The sequence below is a fragment of the Blennius ocellaris genome, assembly GCF_963422515.1.
Source record: "Blennius ocellaris genome assembly, chromosome: 18".
NCBI lineage: Eukaryota > Metazoa > Chordata > Actinopteri > Blenniiformes > Blenniidae > Blennius > Blennius ocellaris.
Window position 1 is genome coordinate 24161751 of NC_137667.1, and position 21924 is coordinate 24183674.

General features: G+C 45.9%; 1 protein-coding gene across 1 annotated transcript in view; it reads left to right on the top strand.

Moving 5' to 3' along the window:
* Positions 1-21559, top strand: part of aig1 (androgen-induced 1 (H. sapiens)) — a 38866-nt gene extending 17307 nt beyond the window's left edge. Inside the window, exons 4-6 of the mRNA XM_080514379.1 lie at positions 16287-16402; positions 17775-17941; positions 21091-21559. Coding sequence (XP_080370505.1) covers positions 16287-16402; positions 17775-17941; positions 21091-21110 — 303 coding nt within the window. The 3' untranslated portion in view covers positions 21111-21559. The remainder of the gene's footprint in view (positions 1-16286; positions 16403-17774; positions 17942-21090) is intronic.
* Positions 21560-21924: the final 365 nt, after the last annotated feature.

Consider the following 21924-nt stretch of genomic DNA (forward strand, 5'->3'; position numbering starts at 1 on the left):
CAGTCGACGGCAGGGGCCTCGACGACCCGATCCCCGGACACAGAATCTGGTTTTTGGGACATGGAACGTGGCCTCGCTGGGGGGAAGAAGCCCAAACTTGCGTGGGAGGTGGAGAGATACCATATGATACGATACCATTCCGGACTTCAACGCCCACGTGGGCAATGACAGTGAGACTTGGAAAAGGGTGATTGGGAGGAATGGCCTCCCCGATCTGAACCCGAGCGGTGTTCAGTTATTGGACTTCTGTGCTAGTCACAGTTGGTCCATAACGAACACCATGTTCGAGCACAGGGGTGTCCATAAGTGCACGTGGCACCAGGGCCATTTGATCTCCAGCCACGTCTCTTGTACAACGGGGTGAAGAAAGGGGCAGAGCTGCCTACTGATCACCACCTGGTGGTGAGTTGGATGCGCTGGACGGAGAGGGGGCCGGACAGACTCGACAAGCCCAAACGTGTTATGAGGGTCTGTTGGGAATGCCTGGCCGAGCCCTCTGTCATCGCAGTCCTCAACTCTCACCTCCGGTAGAGCATCTCACGGATCCCGGGGGAGAATGGAGACATTGAGTCCGAGTGGACCATGTTCTCCACTTCCGAGCTGCTGCTTGGAGCTGCGGTCGTAGGGTCTCTGGTGCCTGTCGTGGTGACAACCCCCAAACCCGGTGGTGGAAACTATAAGTAAGGGATGCCGTCAAGCTGAAGAAGGAGTCCTATCGGGCGTTGTTAGCTTATAGGACTCCCGAGGCAGCTGACGGGTACCGGCAGGCCAAGCTTACCGTGACCCGGGCCATAGTGGAGGAAAAAACTCTGGTCTGGGAGGAGTTTGGGGAGGTTGTGGAGGAGGACTATCGGTCGGCCCTGAGGAAATTCTGGCAAACCGTCTTAGCACCTCAGGAGTGGGAAGCAGTTTTTCACCAACACTGTTTACAGTGGAGGTGGGGAGCTGTTGACCTCAACTGGAGATGTTGTCGTAAGGAATACTTCGAGGACCTCCTCATACCCACCACCACGTCTTCCACTGAGGAAGCAGAGGCTGGGTTCTCAGAGGTGGACTCGTCCATTACCCGGGCTGAAGTCACCGAGGAAGTTGCTAAGCTCCTCGGTGGCAAGGCATCGGGAGTGGATGAGATTCGCCCGAGTACCTTAAGTCTCTGGCTGTGTAGGGACTGTCGCGGCTGACTCGTCTCTGCAACATCGCGTGGCGGGCGGGGACAGTACCTCTGGACTGGCAGACCAGGGTGGTGGTCCCTCTCTTCAAGAAGGGGGATCGGAGGGTGTGTTCCAACTACAGAGGGATCACACTCCGCAGCCTCCCCGGGAAAGTCTATTCCAGGGTACTGGAGAGGAGGATCCGGTCGTTAGTTGAATCTCGGATCCAAGAGGAACAATGCGGTTTTCGTTACGTTGGCCTCCAGCACGGCTGTCCTTTGTCACCAGTTCTGTTCATTATTTACATGGACAGAATTTCTAGACACAGCCAGGGACCGGAGGGTGTCCAGTTTGGGGACCACAGGATCTCGTCTCTGCTTTTTGCAGATGACGTGGTTCTGCTGGTTCCATCGAACCAGGACCTACAGTGTGCACTGGTGTGGTTCGCAGCCGAGTATAAAGCAACTGGGATGAGGATCAGCACCTCTAAATCTGAGGCCATGGTTCTTGACCGGAAAAAGGTGGCTTGCCCCCTCCAGGTCGGTGGAGTGCCCTTGTCCCAAGTGGAGGAGTTTAAGTATCTTGGGGTCTTGTTCACGAGTGGGGGAAAGATGGAGCGTGAGATCGACAGGCGGATCGGTGCAGCGTCTGCAGTTATGCGGACGTTGTATCGGTCCGTCATGGTGAAGAAGGAGCTGAGCCAAAAAGCGAAGCTCTCGATTTACCGGTCGATCTTCGTTCCTACCCTCACCTATGGTCATGAACTATGGGTCATGGCCGAAAGAACGAGATCCCGGATACAAGCGGCTGAAATGAGCTTCCTCCGTAGGGTGGCTGGGCGTACCCTTAGAGATATGGTGAGGAGCTCAGCCACCAGGGAGGAGCTCGGAGTAGAGCCGCTGCTCCTCCACATCCAGAGGAGCCAGCTGAGGTGGCTCGGGCATCTGTTGCGGATGGCCCCCGGACGCTTCCCTTGGGAGATGTTCCGGGGAGATCCTTCCAGTAGAAGGCCTCGGGGCAGACCCAGGACACGCTGGAGGGAATATCTTCTCGGCTGGCCTGGGAACACCTTGGGGTTCCACCGGAAGAGCTAGAAGAAGTGTCTGGGGTGAGGGAAGTCTGGGCATCCCTCCTTGTACTGCTGCTCCCGTGACCCGGCCCCAGATAAGTGGCGGACAATGGATGGATGGCATTTCCTCCATTTCTACAGAGACAGACTCAAATGGTTTTCAACAGGTTACATTTTCCACGGCAACAAAGTGGAAGCATTTTCAAAAATGTCCACCTTCCAAAGTGCATCTTTTTCAAAAAGTTGTGTTACCAGTGGCTTGGAGCACCGTTGTCATGTAAGCAGACACCCAAACTGCAATGAAAGTTGTGCTTTTAATTGAAAACATTGCCGTGCAAACTGGCTCTTAGAGCTTCAGGTTCTTTTTATGATTACTAATTTCAGTTGATCCTAAACTCCAAAATCTTGATTAAAGTCTTATCAGCAGTGAACTTTTGAATGGAGGTGCTTTGATTAGCCATCTCGAGGAAGCAAGTTTAATCTAATGTTTTAACAACACCGCGCTGCGACTTCTGGCTGATTACGCTGGCGAGTGAGATAATGGACAAATGTTCCTGCAGCCTGTCTGAAACATGCAAAGACCTCAGGGTGAGACTTCCTCCTGCTCCAGCCTGATCTGAGCTGCTGGGGTTGATCCCATAATGCTCTCTGGGCTGCAAGACATGAAGCGTGTCTGCCGTCTTTGTGGGTCCTTGTTCTTCTTGTTCATCCGTACTGGTGTGACCTGATTGCAAACAGATCCACGCCGACTAACGTCACTATGGTAACGGTTCAGTAATCAGTAGTTATGACTGAATTGAGAGTCTGAAAATGAACGCAAATCAATGTGATGTCCACAGAAAGCATAGAAACTGTGTGTGTGTGTGTGTGTGTGTGTGTGTGTGTGTGTGTGTGTGTGTGTGTGTGTGTGTGTGTGTGTGTGTGTGTGTGTGTGTGTGTGTGTGTGTGTGTGTGTGTGTGTGTGTGTGTGTGCAACTATAATCCTCTGTTGCTAGGAGAAACCGAGCTCTCCATGTGTGTGTGTGCTTGACTTTAAACAAAAAGCACACACACACGTGAACACACACATTCAGTGGCACAGACAAACACAAGTAGTGTGATGTCGCTGCACTCGTGAGGACTTGGAGTTGGCAGTAACTCCAAGTAGATCGACAGGCCATAACTTCATTAAAATATGTACCAAGAAAAACCAAAGAGTTTGGTTTTGTTTTGTTGTCTTAGTAACCAAACGGGGACCCCACCCCCTAAAATCGCGTTATTTATAATGGGTGGAAGCAATGAAGAGAGCATTACTCTGCCAGTAGCCCGTTTTTATTGACCTTCTGCTAAAACGCGTGCATAATTTGTGGTGTTTCTCTTGGTTTCTACTCCATGTATGTCCTGCACATGCATGTGATGCAAAGCTCCACTAACATCTCCCCTGGTCATCAACAAGTTGCGTTGACGCAGCCAACGAGCAACCAAAGTAAAAACTTAATCTCCCATCTCAGGCTGAAAACATGTTATTGCAGTAGATGAGGTTCTTCTCTGGCCATCAGGCCACATGCAGCACTATGGAGGACAATGACAAATGATGACTCAGCTGAAAATTACTGGACATCATGTATGTATTAAGTGTTTCCCGGAATGGTGCAGTTTATGTTTGTAGGCGTATCTCGACTGGGTTTAGTGTGTTGACAGGTCAACTGATCTCAATTATCACACAGAACACAGACAAATTCAAGAAGTTGACTGGAACTGACAGTTTTTAAGGACATACGTTCATTTTGAGAAAACTCCAGGGGAACATATAACTCCATCCTTCACTGTAGCGTTCATGTAGTTGACTTGATAAAATAAAATGCCCATCCTGGGTTTTGATTGTGATGACACAGAGAAAGTCACATGCACTGAAACTGACGCTATAAAAAGCTTGATGTACCTACTGAGACACAAACTCCTTCTGGAGAGGTTGTGGTGTCAGGCTGAGTCGTGAGGCAAACATGGTTGCTACTGTCCATCTAATGAGCGGGTGCAGAACAATTAGTTACCACAGTTGTGGGGCGCATCCACATTTGTTGTGTTTTCAAAAAGTAGCGTTTTCCACAGAGACAGAGTCATAACATTTTTGGAAAGTTCGACACTGGAAGCTGTTTTCAAAAAGTTGCCTTTTCAGTTGCTCAAACCACCACAATGTCATGTGGAGCGACCTCCAAAGCACAACACGAGGTTTCCATTTCCCCCAGAAAACATTGTTGCGTAAACAGTGCCTCAGTTCAGATTTTTGGTATTTTTCTATTTTCACACCTTTGACCAATCCTGAGTCTAATTAACCAAGTGTGCAGGTCCTTGACTGGTTGGAGGGGAAGTTGCAGACTGCTCCCAGAGGAGCCCACGTGCACTCAGTGTGCAGGGACAGGGTAACCACTGCTGCACCAATCCAACAATCCACCTCAAACGGCTGCAGTGTCACTTTGTTTTCAAAGGATATGAGAGTAGTTGAGTTCCACGTCTGCTGTTTAATGAGTTGTCAGACATGAATGTTGGATATGTTATTGAAATCCTGCATCTCCTCTCGCTCCCTCCTTTGACTTCACCCGGCTCCTCCCTCCACCAGTGGGAATGGTGACACGGTTACCGCGGCAGCCGGAGTAAACAAACAACAGTGATACCATGGAATACCGCAAAATATTTACAACCAGGACTGGACACACGCACACACACACACACACACACACACACACACACACACACACACACACACACACACACACACAGCCCTTGGTGTGTTTTGGCCTTTGGCAATGCTACCATAGCAACCACTCTATTAAGTCATCTCCTGGAGCATGAGAAAAGACACTTTAACACACACACACACACACACACACACACACACACACACACACGAAAAGAGACATCAAAAATGTTCCATGTATACAAATATGAGAGGACACTCTAAAACACACACAATACAGCACACACTCAGGCACCCCCACTCATGCCAGCGCACGCAAGTATACATGGCTTTTACATGCTCAGACACACACGCACACACACACCTGGAGCCAGCCTCCACTCTTCACCTTGTTGCATTATTCTCGCTCTGCGTGTGTTTGAAGTGTTTCCTGACATTTTTACCTTTTCGACAGCGCTTGCAGACAAAAGTATCTCCTGATTGTGATCCGTCTTACCAAGAAACAGGAGTAAACAAAGACCAAAGCATAGCCGCGGCCAAACAATTGATATTCAGGTTATGGAAGATTTTCAGAAATCCACCTCGGGCAGTTACACTCTTTAGTCATGCTTCCTCTTGGTGGGGAACAGTGGAGGTCACAGGGTTCTCTCATCGCTTTGAACATGTGAAACTTGTGATTGTGAGTAATTAAGAGGTGAACATGCCTGGTGATCTTAAACAAGCAGCATTTAAGTTTAAGTAGTGCCACTCCCATGCATCAGGTGGCAGGAGGGAGAACGCTAGTTTTATTTTGACAGTCACCATAATAACAGTCCAGCTTGGTAGTTTTATCTTGACAGTGTCGTGGATATTTTGTTGTTGTTGTCAGTACTACTTGGAATAAAGCATTAAAACAAGGTTCTTCTGTCAGGAGTATTCTATTGTGTTCCAATGGCACAGGATCATGCAGAGTGCAGTCGGCTGTCTGCAGGATAGTGCGCGTCTCACAAGTTGCGTCTGTGTGTCTTAACCAGTGAGTAGTACACAATAGATGTTCAATCTGGAAGAGTCTGGTGAGGCTAAGGCCGGCTGCTTAGATTGCTAATTTGAGTACACTGAAATCCATTCTGATGTATTTAACTGCTGTCTTCATTTTTTAACTCCTTTTTAAAGCTTCATAAAGCTACTAGAATTACTGTAAATTCAATGTAGCACATATTGGGCTCCTAAACACCAGATCAATGTCTATTGGTTGACATTAAATCACTGACTTTATTTTTCACATCTTTCTAAGCCTTTGGCTGCAATTGCAGAATAATCATCACCTCTGAACACACAGATGCCCCAGGATCAGGAAAAAGGTTCAATATTTGTGAACTAAACTAAACCATCTGAAATAAGAACTACAGTTTGCATGTTCTTGCCAAACTCTAACGGTTTTCGGCTGCAGTTTTCCCACAGGGGTTACCCCAGTTCAAACCTCAGACTTCAACCAGTCAGGTGTGCACAGCCGGATTGTTCCTTCCTGACAGAGTAAGCTCCTTAAGTTAGGAAAGGGCTGAGAGAAGTGTCAACAAGAGAGGCTTTTTGCTTGATTTTTATTTTTTTTTTTTTGAAAGTTCAAGTGGAGTTTATTTAAAAAGCTTCATCAGTAGAAATACTGAGTATCACACTGGTTCAGCTGCTGCACTGTCTCAACCAACAGGCACAAAACCATTTACTGTTTTTCATAATAGTCAGGTCAAACGTTTCCCTTTAATTCATTTCAAAAACTCAAAAATATGAGTCTGCATACCTGAAATGTAATCTGATGTTATGCAGGAGTAGTAAAATGGTTTAGTTAGAATTAGTATCCACCCATTCATCCTTTTCCAGCACTTAATCCACAGTTAGTCTGAGAGAAAAGAAGCTCATAAATCCCGATATCCCACAACGTCTTCCACCAAAATATAGCTCTACTCTCTCGAACAGGTCCTGGGTCAGTTGTAGTGTTCCTATGTATATGACTTCTTAAAAATACTGTATTTACAGAATTAACATGAGTGTATACTTAAATCTCAAGAATATTGTCATTAGGTTTAACAGCTGGCTCTTAAAACTAATGAATCTCTGTAAATCGGTTGCCCAGTGTTTTTCATTACACAGTTTAATGCACAACATTAGCCTTTGAAGAGGAGTGGAGCAACATTCCACAATCAACAACCCCCCCAAGAACCGCACAATAAAGCAAAACTGCACATTTCAGAGTGACCTTTTACTGTGGCCACCAGCTCTGCCCAGTGAATCCTGTTGGGATTCTCTGTGGGTCTTGTCAGTAGTGCGAGTGATTTTCACCCTGCAGGTGGGGACACCAGAAGAGTCCTCAAGTCTGGGCCAGGCATGATAGAGCCCCGAAGACCAACACCCCCCCAGGCCACGGGCCACAAGGCGCGGGGCTCAGACAGCCGAAGGACCACAGAGAACGCCCACAAGCCCGGAGACCCGGAGGCACAGCCGCCGCCACGGCCCCCGATACCCACCCAGAAGGAGCCAGACAAGCTCCTTCAGGCCACCCTGACCCCACCACCCACAACCCCCCGGTCGGAGCCCAAGCTAATGTCATGGTCCCAGGGGACACAGGACACCCTCCAACATGAGACCGGCTCACCCCATGGAGCCCCACCCACCCCGAAGCAGGGCAACTGTAAACAGCTAAATTGCTATTATTGGAAAATCTAGAGATGGCCACAAAGGCTAAAAATGTAATAAAATAAATCTACATTGTAACTATGACATCTCATAAATGCAACCTCGGTTAATGTATGTACAGGGTTTTTTGTATATGTTTTTGACTTAAGTTCAGATAATTAGCATGATTTGCAGCTCCAGACTAATTTGATGGGTTGCAGACTCCTGATTCAGATTTGGTATAGAGGGAGGACAGGTATGCTACCCGACACTCTTTATCATTTTTATTATAGTCAACTGTCTTTATTCCGATGCGTTTGCCCCCACCCACCCACCCCCGTGACCAAGCTGTGTATCACTGCGTGAAATGGTTTGTCCTGTTTTTAGCTCCTGACCACAGAATGGAACCATCCCTGTTCTCCGAACGGGGGGGATTTTCCACGGAGAGTGAAAGCTGGCCGCTGAAATTAAACCACAAACCCCTGGTGAGGTGGGGATGGGGGTGTGGGTGGCAAATAGAGAGAAAAATACCTGGAAATAAAAATATTGAGCAAGAATAAAGAGTTTTATTTACAAGCAGAGGCTAAACTTAAACGTGACCAGAGGACTGGAATTCCTCTGAGGCATGCTGGGTAAAAGTGCTGCGTCAGTGTGTGTGTGTGTGTGTGTGTGTGTGTGTGTGTGTGTGTGTGTGTGTGTGTGTGTGTGTGTGTGTGTGTGTGTGTGTGTGTGTGTGTGTGTGTGTGTGTGTGTGTGTGTGTGTGTGTGTGTGTGTGTGTGTGTGTGTGTGTGTGTGTGTGCAGTATAATCACAGGAGGGAAACCTACAATTTCAGATCCCAGGAGAGAAGAGAGAGAGAAAAGGAAGCCATCCTCCTGTGGTGACAGTTCAGCACTCACCTCAGTTTGACCTTCTTTTTGAGGAAAACCTGAAAACTGACAGGTCAAATTCAGGCTACAGCACAGTGGCCTCCTGCTGTGGTTTTCAAACCTTTGTCTCCAAAACACCCCCTGTAAAGACATTTTGCAAAGCCACTTTCTGATCCTTGATTTGAGGATATAGAAAGAAATAACAGAGAATAGTCGGAAACGAAAGTCCCCATTTGTCCCCTTGTGTCTCATTATGGTTTTCTGATCTAATTTTGACGTGGTCACAGCAGACAAAGGGTTTACAGCAGGTGTGTCAAATATACATCCCGTGGACTAAAACCTTCCTGCATACCAAGAAAACTGTAAACATGTCACAGAAAACACTGATGCCTTCATGTAAATTGGCTTCATGTTGAGATTATAGTATGTTTCTATACTAATTGTTTGTGTTTTGTGAAAATACCAAAATTTTCATCCTTGCATCTCTGCGCCAAAACAAAGAAAAACTTTACACAAAAAAAAGTTTAAGTTGAAATGTTATTATGGCACTATTTTACCGGTCGAGCCGACCAGAGAAGAAGTTGGGCTAAATGTGACCAATAAACTAAAATTAGTTTGACATCCCTGATTTACAGCAAAATCATGCTGAGAGTCTCTGTAATAATAATCCAACTCTTTCATCTGTCCATACCAATGTCCTGTACTCCCAGTTTAGAGCATATTGTTCTCTGGTGCATGTGTTGTGGTGAAGTTACCAAAACAACAACGGCACCTTCTAGTGGCTCAACATGCTAACTACACCGTTTTCTACATTTCTGCCATTTCTGTGGAAATGGACATAGTTTTCAACACGTTGCCGTGTAAATATGAAACTTTTCTTAAATGAAAGTTATGCATTTTCACTTGAACCAGCTTGTACCTGGATGAATGAGAGGAGAGCACCTTTTGTTGGATAAGTGTGTATGAATTGGTTCATTTGACTGACCACCTCCTTCAATTTCCAGAGGTAAAGGCATTCATGGTTTGTGTTAAAAATCCTCAGCCTGTTATTTTAATCTTGGCCCAGCTGTCTCTCAGCTCTGTCAGCTCTCCAAACTGCTGTAAAGCCTCTGGATCAGCTAATTAGGCGGCAGGAAAAGCTGGCAGAGACGAAGGTGATCAGCAAGCACTGCAACACCGATTGATTAGTTAATGGCTGTTTGCTGCTGCTGCTAATGCTGATGCTGATGCTGATGCTGATGCTGATGTTGTGTTGTTGCTTTATCCTCAAACCAAACCAATCCAGCAATGGCGTTCTGCTGTTTCTCACTCTGAGGAGTCGGTTATAAGAGTTTCATTACATCAAAGCTTGTGCCAGTTGAGGTGAAGCAGTGCTTTCATCTCAAGGTCTGGCTTCAGTTTCATGTGTTTTCATCAACCTGCTGAGAAAGCACAGACTGCCTGCACTGGCAGGTATGGCTCAGTTGGTAAAGCTGGAAGGTTGCAGGTTTAATTCCCAATGCCCTTGAGCAAAACACTGAACTCCAAACTGTTGTAATGTATGGAATGAGTGCCGTCAGTGTATCGGACACTAGGTCAATGTGATGAACAACGTCAAGCACCTTGAGGGATTTTAAGTTGAAAGTTGAAAAGCACTAATGACAGCTGGAGGATGGACGTCCCTTGTTTTTAGGATTCCTGTAGATCCTTCATCCACCTGAACGCTCTTAGACCTTTGACGTTTCACATGGCAGTGCATTGTTTCTGTAGTTTCATGTTTACATGGCAACTTTTGAAAAATATCTGTTTACACAGAAATGGCAGAAATGATGAAGACAATGTAGTTAGCATGTTTGGCCTCTTGAGGGAGCTGCCGTGTGTTTTTGTAATGAAACCACACACATGCAGCAACAATACTCTATGAATATTTACAATGGGAGAACACAGACATTCGCATGGATAGATGACAGAGTTGGATTGTTATGACAGTTACTGTCAAAATAAAAGTAACAAGTCCAGGAGAATATGGACTAGGAGTCACGACACTCTGGAGGAAACATTGTTCTTGTTTTTCATCGACTGAGCATGTGCAGCACAACTACAGGCACATCTCAAAGAATTACAATATCAAGAAGATTTTCAATATTTTTTGTCCCTCATTTCAGAAAGTCAAACCCATATATGATATAGCCTCATGACACATAGAGTAAAATATTTCAAGCCTTTATTTCATGAAATGTTGATGATTATGGCTTACAGATAGTGAAAACCTAAAATTGAATGTCTCAGAAAATGTGAATATTACATAAGATCAAGGAAATAGGATATTTTAAATCAAAATGTAGGGCTTCTGAAAAGTCTGTTCATTTCCATGCACTCAATCCTTTAGCATGAATGAGTGCATCTTAGTGGCGTGGCCTGGAGGCATCAACCTGTGGCACTGCTCAGCATAATGGAAGCCCTGGTTGCTTTGATAGCAGCCTTCAGGTCCTCTGCATTCTTGGTCTAGTGTCTTTCACTGTCCTCTGGACAAGAGTCCAGAGATTGTCTCTGGGGTTCAGGTCAGGACAGTCTGCTAGACACTCCAGCACAGTAACAGTAACGCTCCTCGACAGGGGCTGGATGCTCCACTTCTCTGGAGTTGCCCGCGGTGAAAGGCGGCGGGCTGAAGTGGGCTTGCTTATTGCCCCACAGCTCAGCCGTCATGTGTTGGAGTTCACCCCGGTGAACGAGAGGGTTGCGTCCCTACGCCTTCAAGTAGGGGACAGGTCTCTGACTGTTGTCTCGGCCTATGCACCGAACAGCAGCTCAGAGTACCCAACCTTCTTGGAGTCCCTGGGAGGGGTGCTGGATAGTGCCCCATGGGGGACTCCATTGTTCTCCTGGGGGACTTCAACGCCCACGTGGGCAATGACAGCGAGACTTGGAAGGGGGTGATTGGGAGGAACGGCCTCCCCGATCTGAACCCAAGCGGTGTTCTGTTATTGGACTTCTGTGCCCAATAACAGTGGTGGCAAATCACACAGCTTGTCCATAACAAACACCATGTTCGAGCACAGGGGTGTCCATAAGTGCACGTGGCACCAGGACACCCTAGGCCGGAGGTCAATGATAGACTTTGTGGTCGTGTCATCTGATCTCCGGCCACGTGTCTTGGACACTCGGGTAAAGAGAGGGGCAGAGCTGTCAACTGATCACCACCTGGTGGTGAGTTGGATGCGCTGGACTGGGAGGAGGCCGGATAGACTCGGCAGGCCCAAACGTGTTATGAGGGTCTGCTGGGAACATCTGGCCGAGCCCTCCGTCCGCGCAGCCTTCAACTCCCACCTCCGGGAGAGCTTCTCACAGATCCCGAGGGAGGTTGGAGACATTGAGTCCGAGTGGACCATGTTCTCCACTTCCATTGTCAAAACTGCTGCTCGGAGCTGTGGCCGCAGGGTCTCTGGCACCTGTCGTGGCGGCAATCCCCGAACCCGGTGGTGGACACCGGAAGTAAGGGATGCCGTCAAGCTGAAGAAGGAGTCCTACCGGGCACTGTTAGCTCATAGGACTCCCGAGGCAATCGACAGGTACCGGCAGGCCAAGCGAGCCGCAGCCCAGGCTGTGGTGGAGGCAAAAACTCTGGTCTGGGAGGAGTTCGGAGAGGCCATGGAGGAGGACTTTCGGTCGGCCTCGAGGAAATTCTGGCAAACCGTCCGGCGCCTCAGGCGGGGGAAGCAGTTCTCCACCAACACTGTTTACAGGGGATGTGGGGAGCTGTTGACCTCAACTGGGGACATTGTTGGGCGGTGGAAGGAATACTTCGAGGACCTCCTCAATCCCACCAACACGTCTTCCATTGAGGAAGCAGAGGATGGGTTCTCAGAGGTGGACTCGTCCATTTCCCAAGCTGAAGTCACCGAGGTTGTTGTGAAGCTCCTCGGTGGCAAGGCACCGGGAGTGGATGAGATTCGCCCAGAGTTCCTTAAGTCTCTGGATGTGCAGGGACTGTCGTGGCTGACTCGTCTCTGCAACATCGCGTGGCGGGCGGGGACAGTACCTCTGGACTGGCAGACCGGGGGGGTGGTCCCTCTCTTTAAGAAGGGGGATCGGAGGGTGTGTTCCAACTACAGAGGGATCACACTCCTCAGCCTCCCCGGGAAAGTCTATTCCAGGGTACTGGAGAGGAGGGTCCGGCCGTTAGTCGAACCTCTGTGGATCTGGAGAAGGCGTTCGACCGCGTCCCCCGAGATGTCCTGTGGGGGGTGCTCCGGGAGTATGGATTCCGGGGTCCCTTGTTGAGGGCTGTTCGGTCTTTGTATTCCCGGAGCAGGAGTCTGGTTCGCATTGCCGGCAGTTAGTCGGACCTGTTCCCAGTGCACGTTGGCCTCCAGCAGGGGTGTCCTTTATCACCGGTTCTGTTCATTACCTATATGGACAGAATTTCTAGGCACAGCCAGGGGCTGGAGGGGGTCCAGTTTGGGGACCACAGGATCTCATCTCTGCTATTTGCGGATGATGTGGTTTTGTTGGCCCCATCAAGCCTGGATCTCCAGCGTGCACTGACACGGTTCGCAGCCGAGTGTGAAGCAGCTGGGATGAGGATCAGCACCTCTAAATCCGAGGCCATGGTTCTCGACTGGAAAAAGGTGGCTTGCCCCCTCCAGGTCGGTGGAGTGCCCTTGTCCCAAGTGGAGGAGTTCAAGTGTCTTGGGGTCTTGTTCACAAGTGGGGGAAAGATGGAGTGTGAGATCGACAGGCGAATCGGTGCAGCGTCTGCAGTTATGCGGACGTTGTATCGGTCCGTCGTGGTGAAGAAGGAGCTGAGCCAAAAAGCGAAGCTCTCGATTTGCCGGTCGATCTTCGTTCCTCCCCTCACCTATGGTCATGAACTATGGGTCATGACCGAAAGAACGAGATCCCGGATACAAGCGGCTGAAATGAGCTTCCTCCGTAGGGTGGCTGGGCGTACCCTTAGAGATAGGGTGAGGAGCTCAGTCACCCTTAGAGATAGGGGGAGGAGCTCAGTCACCCTTAGAGATAGGGTGAGGAGCTCAGTCACCAGGGAGGAGCTCGGAGTAGAGCCGCTGCTCCTCCACATCGAGAGGAGCCAGCTGAGGTGGCTCGGGCATCTATTTCGGATGCCCCCCGGACGCCTCCCGAGGGAGGTGTTCCGGGCATGTCCCTCCGGTAGGAGGCCTCGGGGCAGACCCAGGACACGCTGGAGGGACTATGTCTCTCGGCTGGCCTGGGAACGCCTTGGGGTGCCACCGGAGGAGCTGGAGGAAGTGTCTGGGGTGAGGGAAGTCTGGGCAACTCTGCTCAGACTGCTGCCTCCGCGACCCGGCCCCGGATAAGCGGCAGACGATGGATGGATGGATGGATGGATGGATGGATGGATGGATGGATGGATGGATGGATGGATGGATGGATGGATATCTGTAAAACACAATCATCAACATTTTAAGAAATAAAGGCTTGAAATATTTCACTCTATGTGTCATGAGCCTATATCATATATGGGTTTGACTTTCTGAAATGAGTGACAAAACATTTTGAACATTTTCATTATATTCAACTTTTTGGAGACGTACCTGTATTTACTACCAACGAGGTGCACAGTAGCAGCGTTTTAGAAAAGTTGCATTTTTCTCCGTCAAAGAAACATTTCATCCTCGGTGGCCACCTCCTGAAATGCAAAGAAAATGTGCTGTTTCCCCTTGAAAACATCGTGTAAATGGGTCTTTAGAATCTGAAACACGTTTGGCTTCTGTAATCCACCTCTCTGAGAGCACGATATCAAGTCCATCAAGGAATAAGATTAGTAAACGTATTACTTTGGTCACCACAAGTCATTACAACTCAAGTCAAGTGGTTGTTTCTGCTGCATAGGGTTTGAACTTAAAATTACTGAACCGGATTGATCACCAGTAAAACATTAAAGAAAAACAATCAACAAACATGATCCAGTTTTCACTCTGCTGATCACAACAGAGTATTGAACCCTGGATGGTTTGACATAAAACAACATTTTCTCACGGGTCCTCCACAGTGCCAAATTATTCACTGTGTTGTTCAGTGAACCTACATTTGTCAGTCATACCATACCACTGATCTCTATTCAGTTCAATCTTATTTATATAGCACTGTGTGTTTACACAGTGTGTTTTACAGAGAGAAACCCAACTGATCCTCTGGTCCAATACCAGATCAAATCAAATCAAACTTGATTTATACAGCACTTTTCATGCATAAGGTTGTAGCAGAAAGTGCTTCACATACTATAGAAATAAAAATAAAAACACACAAATACACATACGCATGCACATGACCACACACACACACACACACACACACGACCAGAAGAAGACTTCCCTCGGTATCGGTATCGATTCAATGCACTTCAGTGAAAGAAGCTAAAGCTGGAGGCCAGCAGACACGTGGCGATCACAACAGTACCCTGGATGACTGGACTGGAGTCGTAATCTAAATCTAATTGGACGAAAATCAACACTCAACCAAACCCGTTCCATTACTGCTACACCCCATTCAGCTTCCATCATGTCAAGGTGCTGGTGGGGCGATAATCAGCAGATCCTCAGTGGCTGTTTCTCTAACTGTAGCGTAACAAGACGAAAAAGAGCGTGAAAGCTACACACACACACTGACAGAAATTGTACAGACATAAAGAGAACATTAAACGGAAACGTCAGAGCATCACTCGTGATTGTGTGCCTGTGTGTGAGTGCCCCCCAGTGTTTACAGTGTGAACTGCACATGAGGTGGTCAGTCGGCTCCCTTTTGCTTGGGTCACTTGGCTGCTCATGCCGGGAAGTAGAGTTGTACTGACTCTACTGTGTGTGCGTGTGCGTGTGTGCGTGGGGGTGTGCGTGTGCGTGTGTAAACATTGGAGTCACGATTCTCAGGTTAGATGATTCTCAGAAAAATAGCCACACAGACTATGTCCTCGATTAAAGAGGCTTTTTGTGTGTTTAGATGCATTACACTTGGATGTGAACATACATACTTCGTATACAGAGATCACTCAATTATAGAAAAGAAAACAAACCAGCTGAAATTATCCAGCGTTTGTTTTTCTTCTTTCCATTTGTTATCAATTATTTGGATTTCTTTAATATTCTGAAAAATTCACTTCTTAACAGTTTTGGTAACTTGTTGAACAAAGTAATTACAGTATGTCAACATGATTCATATTTGACCAATCAGGCAAGTCGTGGTCCGTGTAATGAAGGTTGGTTTGGTTTGATTTGATTTGATTTTGAACATAATAAATCAAATGAATACAGTGAAAATGAAACGTTTTTGAACATAATAAATCAAATGAATACAGTGAAAATGAAACGTTAATATTCTCAAATGAGAGTAGGAAGAAACAGAAGCTTATTTTCCTTCCCCCTTTCCAGTCAGTTTATTTTTCTTTCCAGTATTACACAAAAAAAAATAGATTTTGTGAGTTCTTGCAACGTCAGTCTCATCGATCTGTATCATTGCATTAGTTTTCCTTTGACGATTCCCAGATAACTAGTTTTGTTTAGTTAGTGATCATTTCTTTCTTTACTTTACACATTTCTGCAATTATTGTCCTCAGTATTTTGTGTAAGCTCACCTGAGCAAAAACTGTCACCTGCAAATAGTAAAAGTAAAAAAAATGTATACTTTGTCTTTGGTTTAAATGTATAGATGGTAGCATTGTCTCACTGAACCTTTCTTTTTCTCTGTGTGATAAATGTGTGACACATGTATCCCTTCTGGAAGTGTCTTTAAGCCATGAGGTGCAGTTCTTCCAAAGACCAATCGGCTAAAGATGCTTCAGCAACCTGCAGTAAACTTATTTCACTTTATTTCAGGCTGTTTTCTTAAATGTCTTGCTGTTTTTCTTGGCTCTCTCTCTCTCTCAGCACACCACCGTTCTGCCCTTCATCATCATTGAGATGCGGACCACCAACCACCGCTACCCCAGCAGGTCTTGGGGCCTGGCGGCCGTTTGCTGCTTCGGGGTGGGATACATCCTCTGGTAACTGCTGCTTCCTCTTTAAACACATCGGAGATTAGTGGCTGTGACATTCTGTCGTATTAATCCAGAATAGTGCTTTTTTCTTTAGTAGTTAGTCTGTTTGTATTGAGAGAGATTGACTTGTTTTCACACTGCAGGTCACATTGTTTTATTGTTTTATTTATTTATTTGTTTAGTTTATTTTGGGGCGACCGTGGCTCAGGTGGTAGAGTGGTCGTCTTCGGAGTGAGAGGTCGGAGGTTCAATCCCAGTCTACACCGGTCTATGTGTCAAAGTGTCCTTGGGCAAGACACTGAACCCTAAATTGCTCCCAGTGGTGGACTAGCGCCTTGCATGGCAGCGTGAATGGGTGAATGAGCTGATATGCGCTTTGGGACTACCTCAGTGTGGTTAGAAGGCGCTATATAAATCTAGACCATTTAGTTTGGGGTTTTTTTATTGTTCAGGAATTACAGAGATTCGGTTTACAGAACAACGTTACAGGTTGAAATGCATCGTTTTCATTTGTAACGTTGTTGTTTTGTGTTTTCGTTTCAGAAAAGTTTTATGTTTACACGGCAACGTTTTGAAAATTATGTAGTTAGCCCGTTGGGCCACCACTGAGTGTGTTTTTTTGTTTTTTTGTTTTTTTTGGGGGGGGGGTGTAATGAAATCACAAACACATGCGCACAGGGAACAATATACTTTTGTTGCATCTTGGTATGCGTTTATGCAACAACAATGATCAGAGCCCCTGAAAACACAACTATTTGAAAGCGGCTTGCTCCATACATCTTTATGAAAATACTTTAACTGTTTCCATGGAAATGGTAGAAATTTTTTGAAAATGCCCCGAATCTATCTCCATGAAAACGGAGGAAAAGGCAACTTTTCGAAAATGCTCTGTTTGTGTCTCCATGGAAACGGAGGAAAACATGAGTTTTCTGAAATGCTGTTACTGGTCCTGCACACCACAGCAGTAATAACCCATAGTTTTACACATGCTCATTTGCTGGACAGTAAGAACAATGTTTCCTCCAGAGTGTCAGGACTCCCAGTCCAGATTCTCCTGGACTTGGTACTTTTATTTTGACAGTCACTCTAATAACAATCCAACTTGATTGTACGTCCACTAGAACGTCTGTCTTAATGTTAATATAAACAGCTACAGCACCCACTCGTGGCCCTACATGGTAACTACATAATTGTCAGTGTTTCTGCCATTTCAATGGAAATGGACATAGTTTTCAAAACGTGAAACTTTTCTGGAGCTGCACAAAGACGATGAGTTTTTCCTTGGAACATTGTGTAAATGGGTCCTGCAGCTATGCAGCTTCAACACTTATCCTACACGTCCCCTGCAGACGGGCTAATCTTTGTCATCCACCGCCAGGACGTGTTGGGTGCACCATGTGACTGGCGTGTGGGTGTATCCGGTGCTGGAGCGCATCGCACCGCTCGCCCGTGTCATGTTCTTTAGCGTGATGCTGGGCGTCATCAGTATCTTCTACATCCTTGGAGAAATCCTCAACAGCTACATCTGGGACCAGCCACACACAGGTACCCCCCCCCACACACACACACACACACACATACACACACACACACAAGTGCTCTTGTGCAGAGAACAATACACTAGAAATAATAACAACAGCGAGTACACGGACATTCGTATGAACATACGGCAAAGTTGGAACTTGTGCATGCTCATTCCTGGATTTCTACAGGGAGACAAGTGTCGAAGTCTTTTCAAAAAGTAAGGCAAGGCAGATTTATTGAGAGAGCACCATTCAAACAGGGCAATTCACAGTGCTTTACAAAGAAATTAAAGAAATACAGAAAAGCGCTGCAAAGACATTCAAATATTATTATTAATATTAAAATAAATACATTGATGCTTAAAAAGAAATGAAAGAAATACATTAAAACAAATATGCCACTGCCTTACATGATGCCACTCTCCTCTGACCTCCATGATGTCAGTCTCCTCTGACCTCCATGATGCCACTCTCCTCTGACCTCCACCTTCAGGTCACCTTCAGGCTCCTACACCTCTACAGTGACTGATCTCTCTCACGCTCTCTCACTATTTCCAGCGGTGACGACGAGCTGCTGATCACTTGTTTTTGTTTTTTTAGTGATTCCGCTTCTGTGACACCAGATAATATCGTCTCCTGACCTCCATCTCCTCCATGACTGTTTCTCTCGCCGTAAAATTCCTTTTTTTCATCTTTTCTGTCAGGATTTAGTGTCAAATGACGGCGATCAATAAACTGATTGAGATGTCAAAATATTGACGAGGCATTTGCATTAACCATTTATGGTAGAAAGTGGGCGTGTTGAGGGAAGGGCCTGAACTGTCAACCTTCCAGGTGGACTGGGATCTGGAAAAGGAAAGTACGTGCAGATGTATGTATTGATCCACTTTTTTTTTTGCCACACGCTATTTTCAGCTTTTGGGTGCACATACATTTTTAGTAGGAATCCTACGTCATGCAGGTTTTATAAATGAGGCCCCTGATCTTTTATGTTTCCCACAACCACTGACCATACGGTCCACTTTAGGACCACGAAGAACAAAATTCAGACCTCCCACAGTTCTCTACCATTAGATTTCCCTTAACAGAAATAAGTGTTTCTCCTCCTATCTCAGGATTTCGCTTTGAATGTTAACCTCACTTGTGGAATGTTGCATGTTTGCAATCTCTGAACAGACCGAGAACGTTTCCTTCGTTTCCATGCTGAGACCGAGCATTTTGGCAAACTTTCACCTTATAAACCTTTTTCTCGAAGTTGTGCTTTCTCCTCTTTCCACAGAGATGGAGTGTTTTCCAAAGCTTGTGCTTTTCCACTTAGAGCACACGTGTGGAACTCCGGTCCTCGAGGGCCGCAGCACTGCATGATTTGGATGTGTCTCTGCTTCCACACAGCTGATTGCAATGAGCAGCTCGGTATCCGGCTTTGTGCTGAACTTGGTGATGAAGCATCATGAGAATCAGTGGAGGGAGACGTGGAAAACGTGCAGAGCTTCGGCCCTCAAGGATCTGAGTTTGACACCCCTGACTTAGAGTGTTTTTGAAACGTTCCACCTTGGGAGCCATTTTTAGTGCAGCACATAACTGCATAATACTTCCGTTTGTGACACAAGCATGAAATTTGGCACAAATACTCTTTGAGGTCCACTTTTTGTAAAAAAAAAAAAAAAAAAAAGGCATTAGCCATGCAAAATTCCAAGATGGCCACCATTTTTCAAGATGGCCACCATGTGCACCGTAAATTCGTCTTCTGCAACAAAATATTTGAAACAAAATGCAACATTAAGGGTAAAAACCAAAGATTCTAGTGTCTAACATTTTAGCCGGATTTTTTTTGTTATGCAACATGATACAGCATAGTAGTAAAAAAGATGGCGTCCAAAATGTCTGCCACGAAACCAAAAAATGCTCATACTTCAGGAAATAATAGACATAGAATAGTGATTTTTGATCTATCACTAGGTTTTTGGGATCAATTCATTAGATGGACACCATTCTAGATTCCTAGTTATCATGTGTATTGCTGAAACAAAGATGCAGTCCAATATGGTGGTTACAATAGCATAAACCATTGTTCACCAACTAGCAAGTGGAACTCAATTAGGGTTTGTATGATTAGCTAACTTGATATGGTTTTCACCAATTTGTGATATGATAGTATGCACTGTGTTTGTACCGGCTCATGAAAATAAAGTGCATGGCGCGACTGTTCTGGCCCATGACAGAACATGACACAAGCCTACCATCACATGCGCATGGTCAGTTGGCCTACGGTGGGGTTGCCGTGGTAATGGCAACATGGAAAAGTCAGAATTTGTCTCAGGCCTTATTCACATATGCCACAAACATCACACGACTCTGCCTAATCAGGATTGGATTTCCATGTGTCCCTGCCGTGTTCAGCACACACTGGGGCTTGACTCCTGCCACACAGAGCCCCACAGGGCACACAACCAGTACCGCTGGTACAGAACATAAGGCATGTAGGGTGGGTGAACCTGACACACTGACACAGGGTAATCAGGGGAGGGTTTCTAGGTGCCCCGACCGTGCTCAGCACAAACTGGGGCACACAGAGCCCCCACAGGGTACACAACCAGTAACGCTGTTACAGACCACAGGACATTTAGGTTGGTACAGAACACAAGACATACAGGGTGGTACAGAACACAAGACATACAGGGTGGTACAGAACACAAGACATACAGGGTGGTACAGAACACAAGACATACAGGGTGGTACAGAACACAAGACATACAGGGTGGTACAGAACACAAGACATACAGGGTGGTACAGAACACAAGACATACAGGGTGGTACAGAACAAAAGGCCTATAGGAAGTTGCTTCAGCACAGTTGTTAAGACATTGAGATTTATTGATTTCATGGCAGCCATCTTGGAGGCCATCTTTGCTTTGATCATTTGATTAGGTACTCTCGCCCAGAAAACCTTTCTTTTAGATACTTTAGTCCATAAAACCTAGATATACAAGCAAAATATAATCTTTCATTCAAACACTTGACTATTATAATACCATTTCAAAGAGTTCCGTTTTCAGCGGCTCTGAGCACCGCTGTCTTGTAACCAGACGCCCAAAATGCGTTGAACGTTTTCTATTGTCACTTAAAAACGTTGTTGTGCTAATGTGGTTCTTCTTTCTGTTTTTGTTTCAGCAAAGGTCAAAGGTGAGTGATCTTCTCTGAACTGTGGACGTCGTAATAGAGGACGTCATCCCCCCCATCACCTTGGCAGGCGAGAACAAACACAGACGAGCTCTTTGGAAGAGGAAACAGCCGCGACCTTTTGAACTGCATTCATTGTACAGATCCAGTCAAATCTGAAGATTCCAACACATCATCAATCATTTAATGTGCATAAAGAAAACGGATGAACTTGGTGATTTAAACACGAAGAGAGACTGGGGGAACACACACAACACATAGGAAATCAATCCATGTACATGGAGAACAAACACACACAAGATTTGAACTTTTCTTCTCTGCTATGAATTACTTGAATTCATTCATTTATAAGTTTCCACGCTGTAAAACTGAAAGTCAGCAATGTGTTGGAATGTTGTTCATTGTCTGAGTTGCTCTACTTGTTTGAAAGAAACTGTAGGTCTGTAAAATCTCAATAAAGTCTGAGTGAACAATTAATTAATCTGTCAATCAATGAGGTGAAAAACTTTCTGAGGCATTGAGCCACAGCACAAAGGTCTGCTGAAATGTAAATTCAAATGTTGCTACACCAATGCAAAAACTGCAATATGAATGCATAGGCGACAATGTGAATGTAAAAGCTGAAACATGAATGTAAAAGCTGAGACATGAATGCAAAAGTTGTGACACGTAAGAAGCTGTAACACAAAGGAAAAAACCTTTTCCAAAAATGTAAAAGCTGCAACACAAATGTAGACCTGAAATATGAATGCAAAAGCTGTCACACACATAAAAGCTACGGTACAAAGGCAAAATTGCTTAAAAAATGCAAAAGCCGAAACGTAA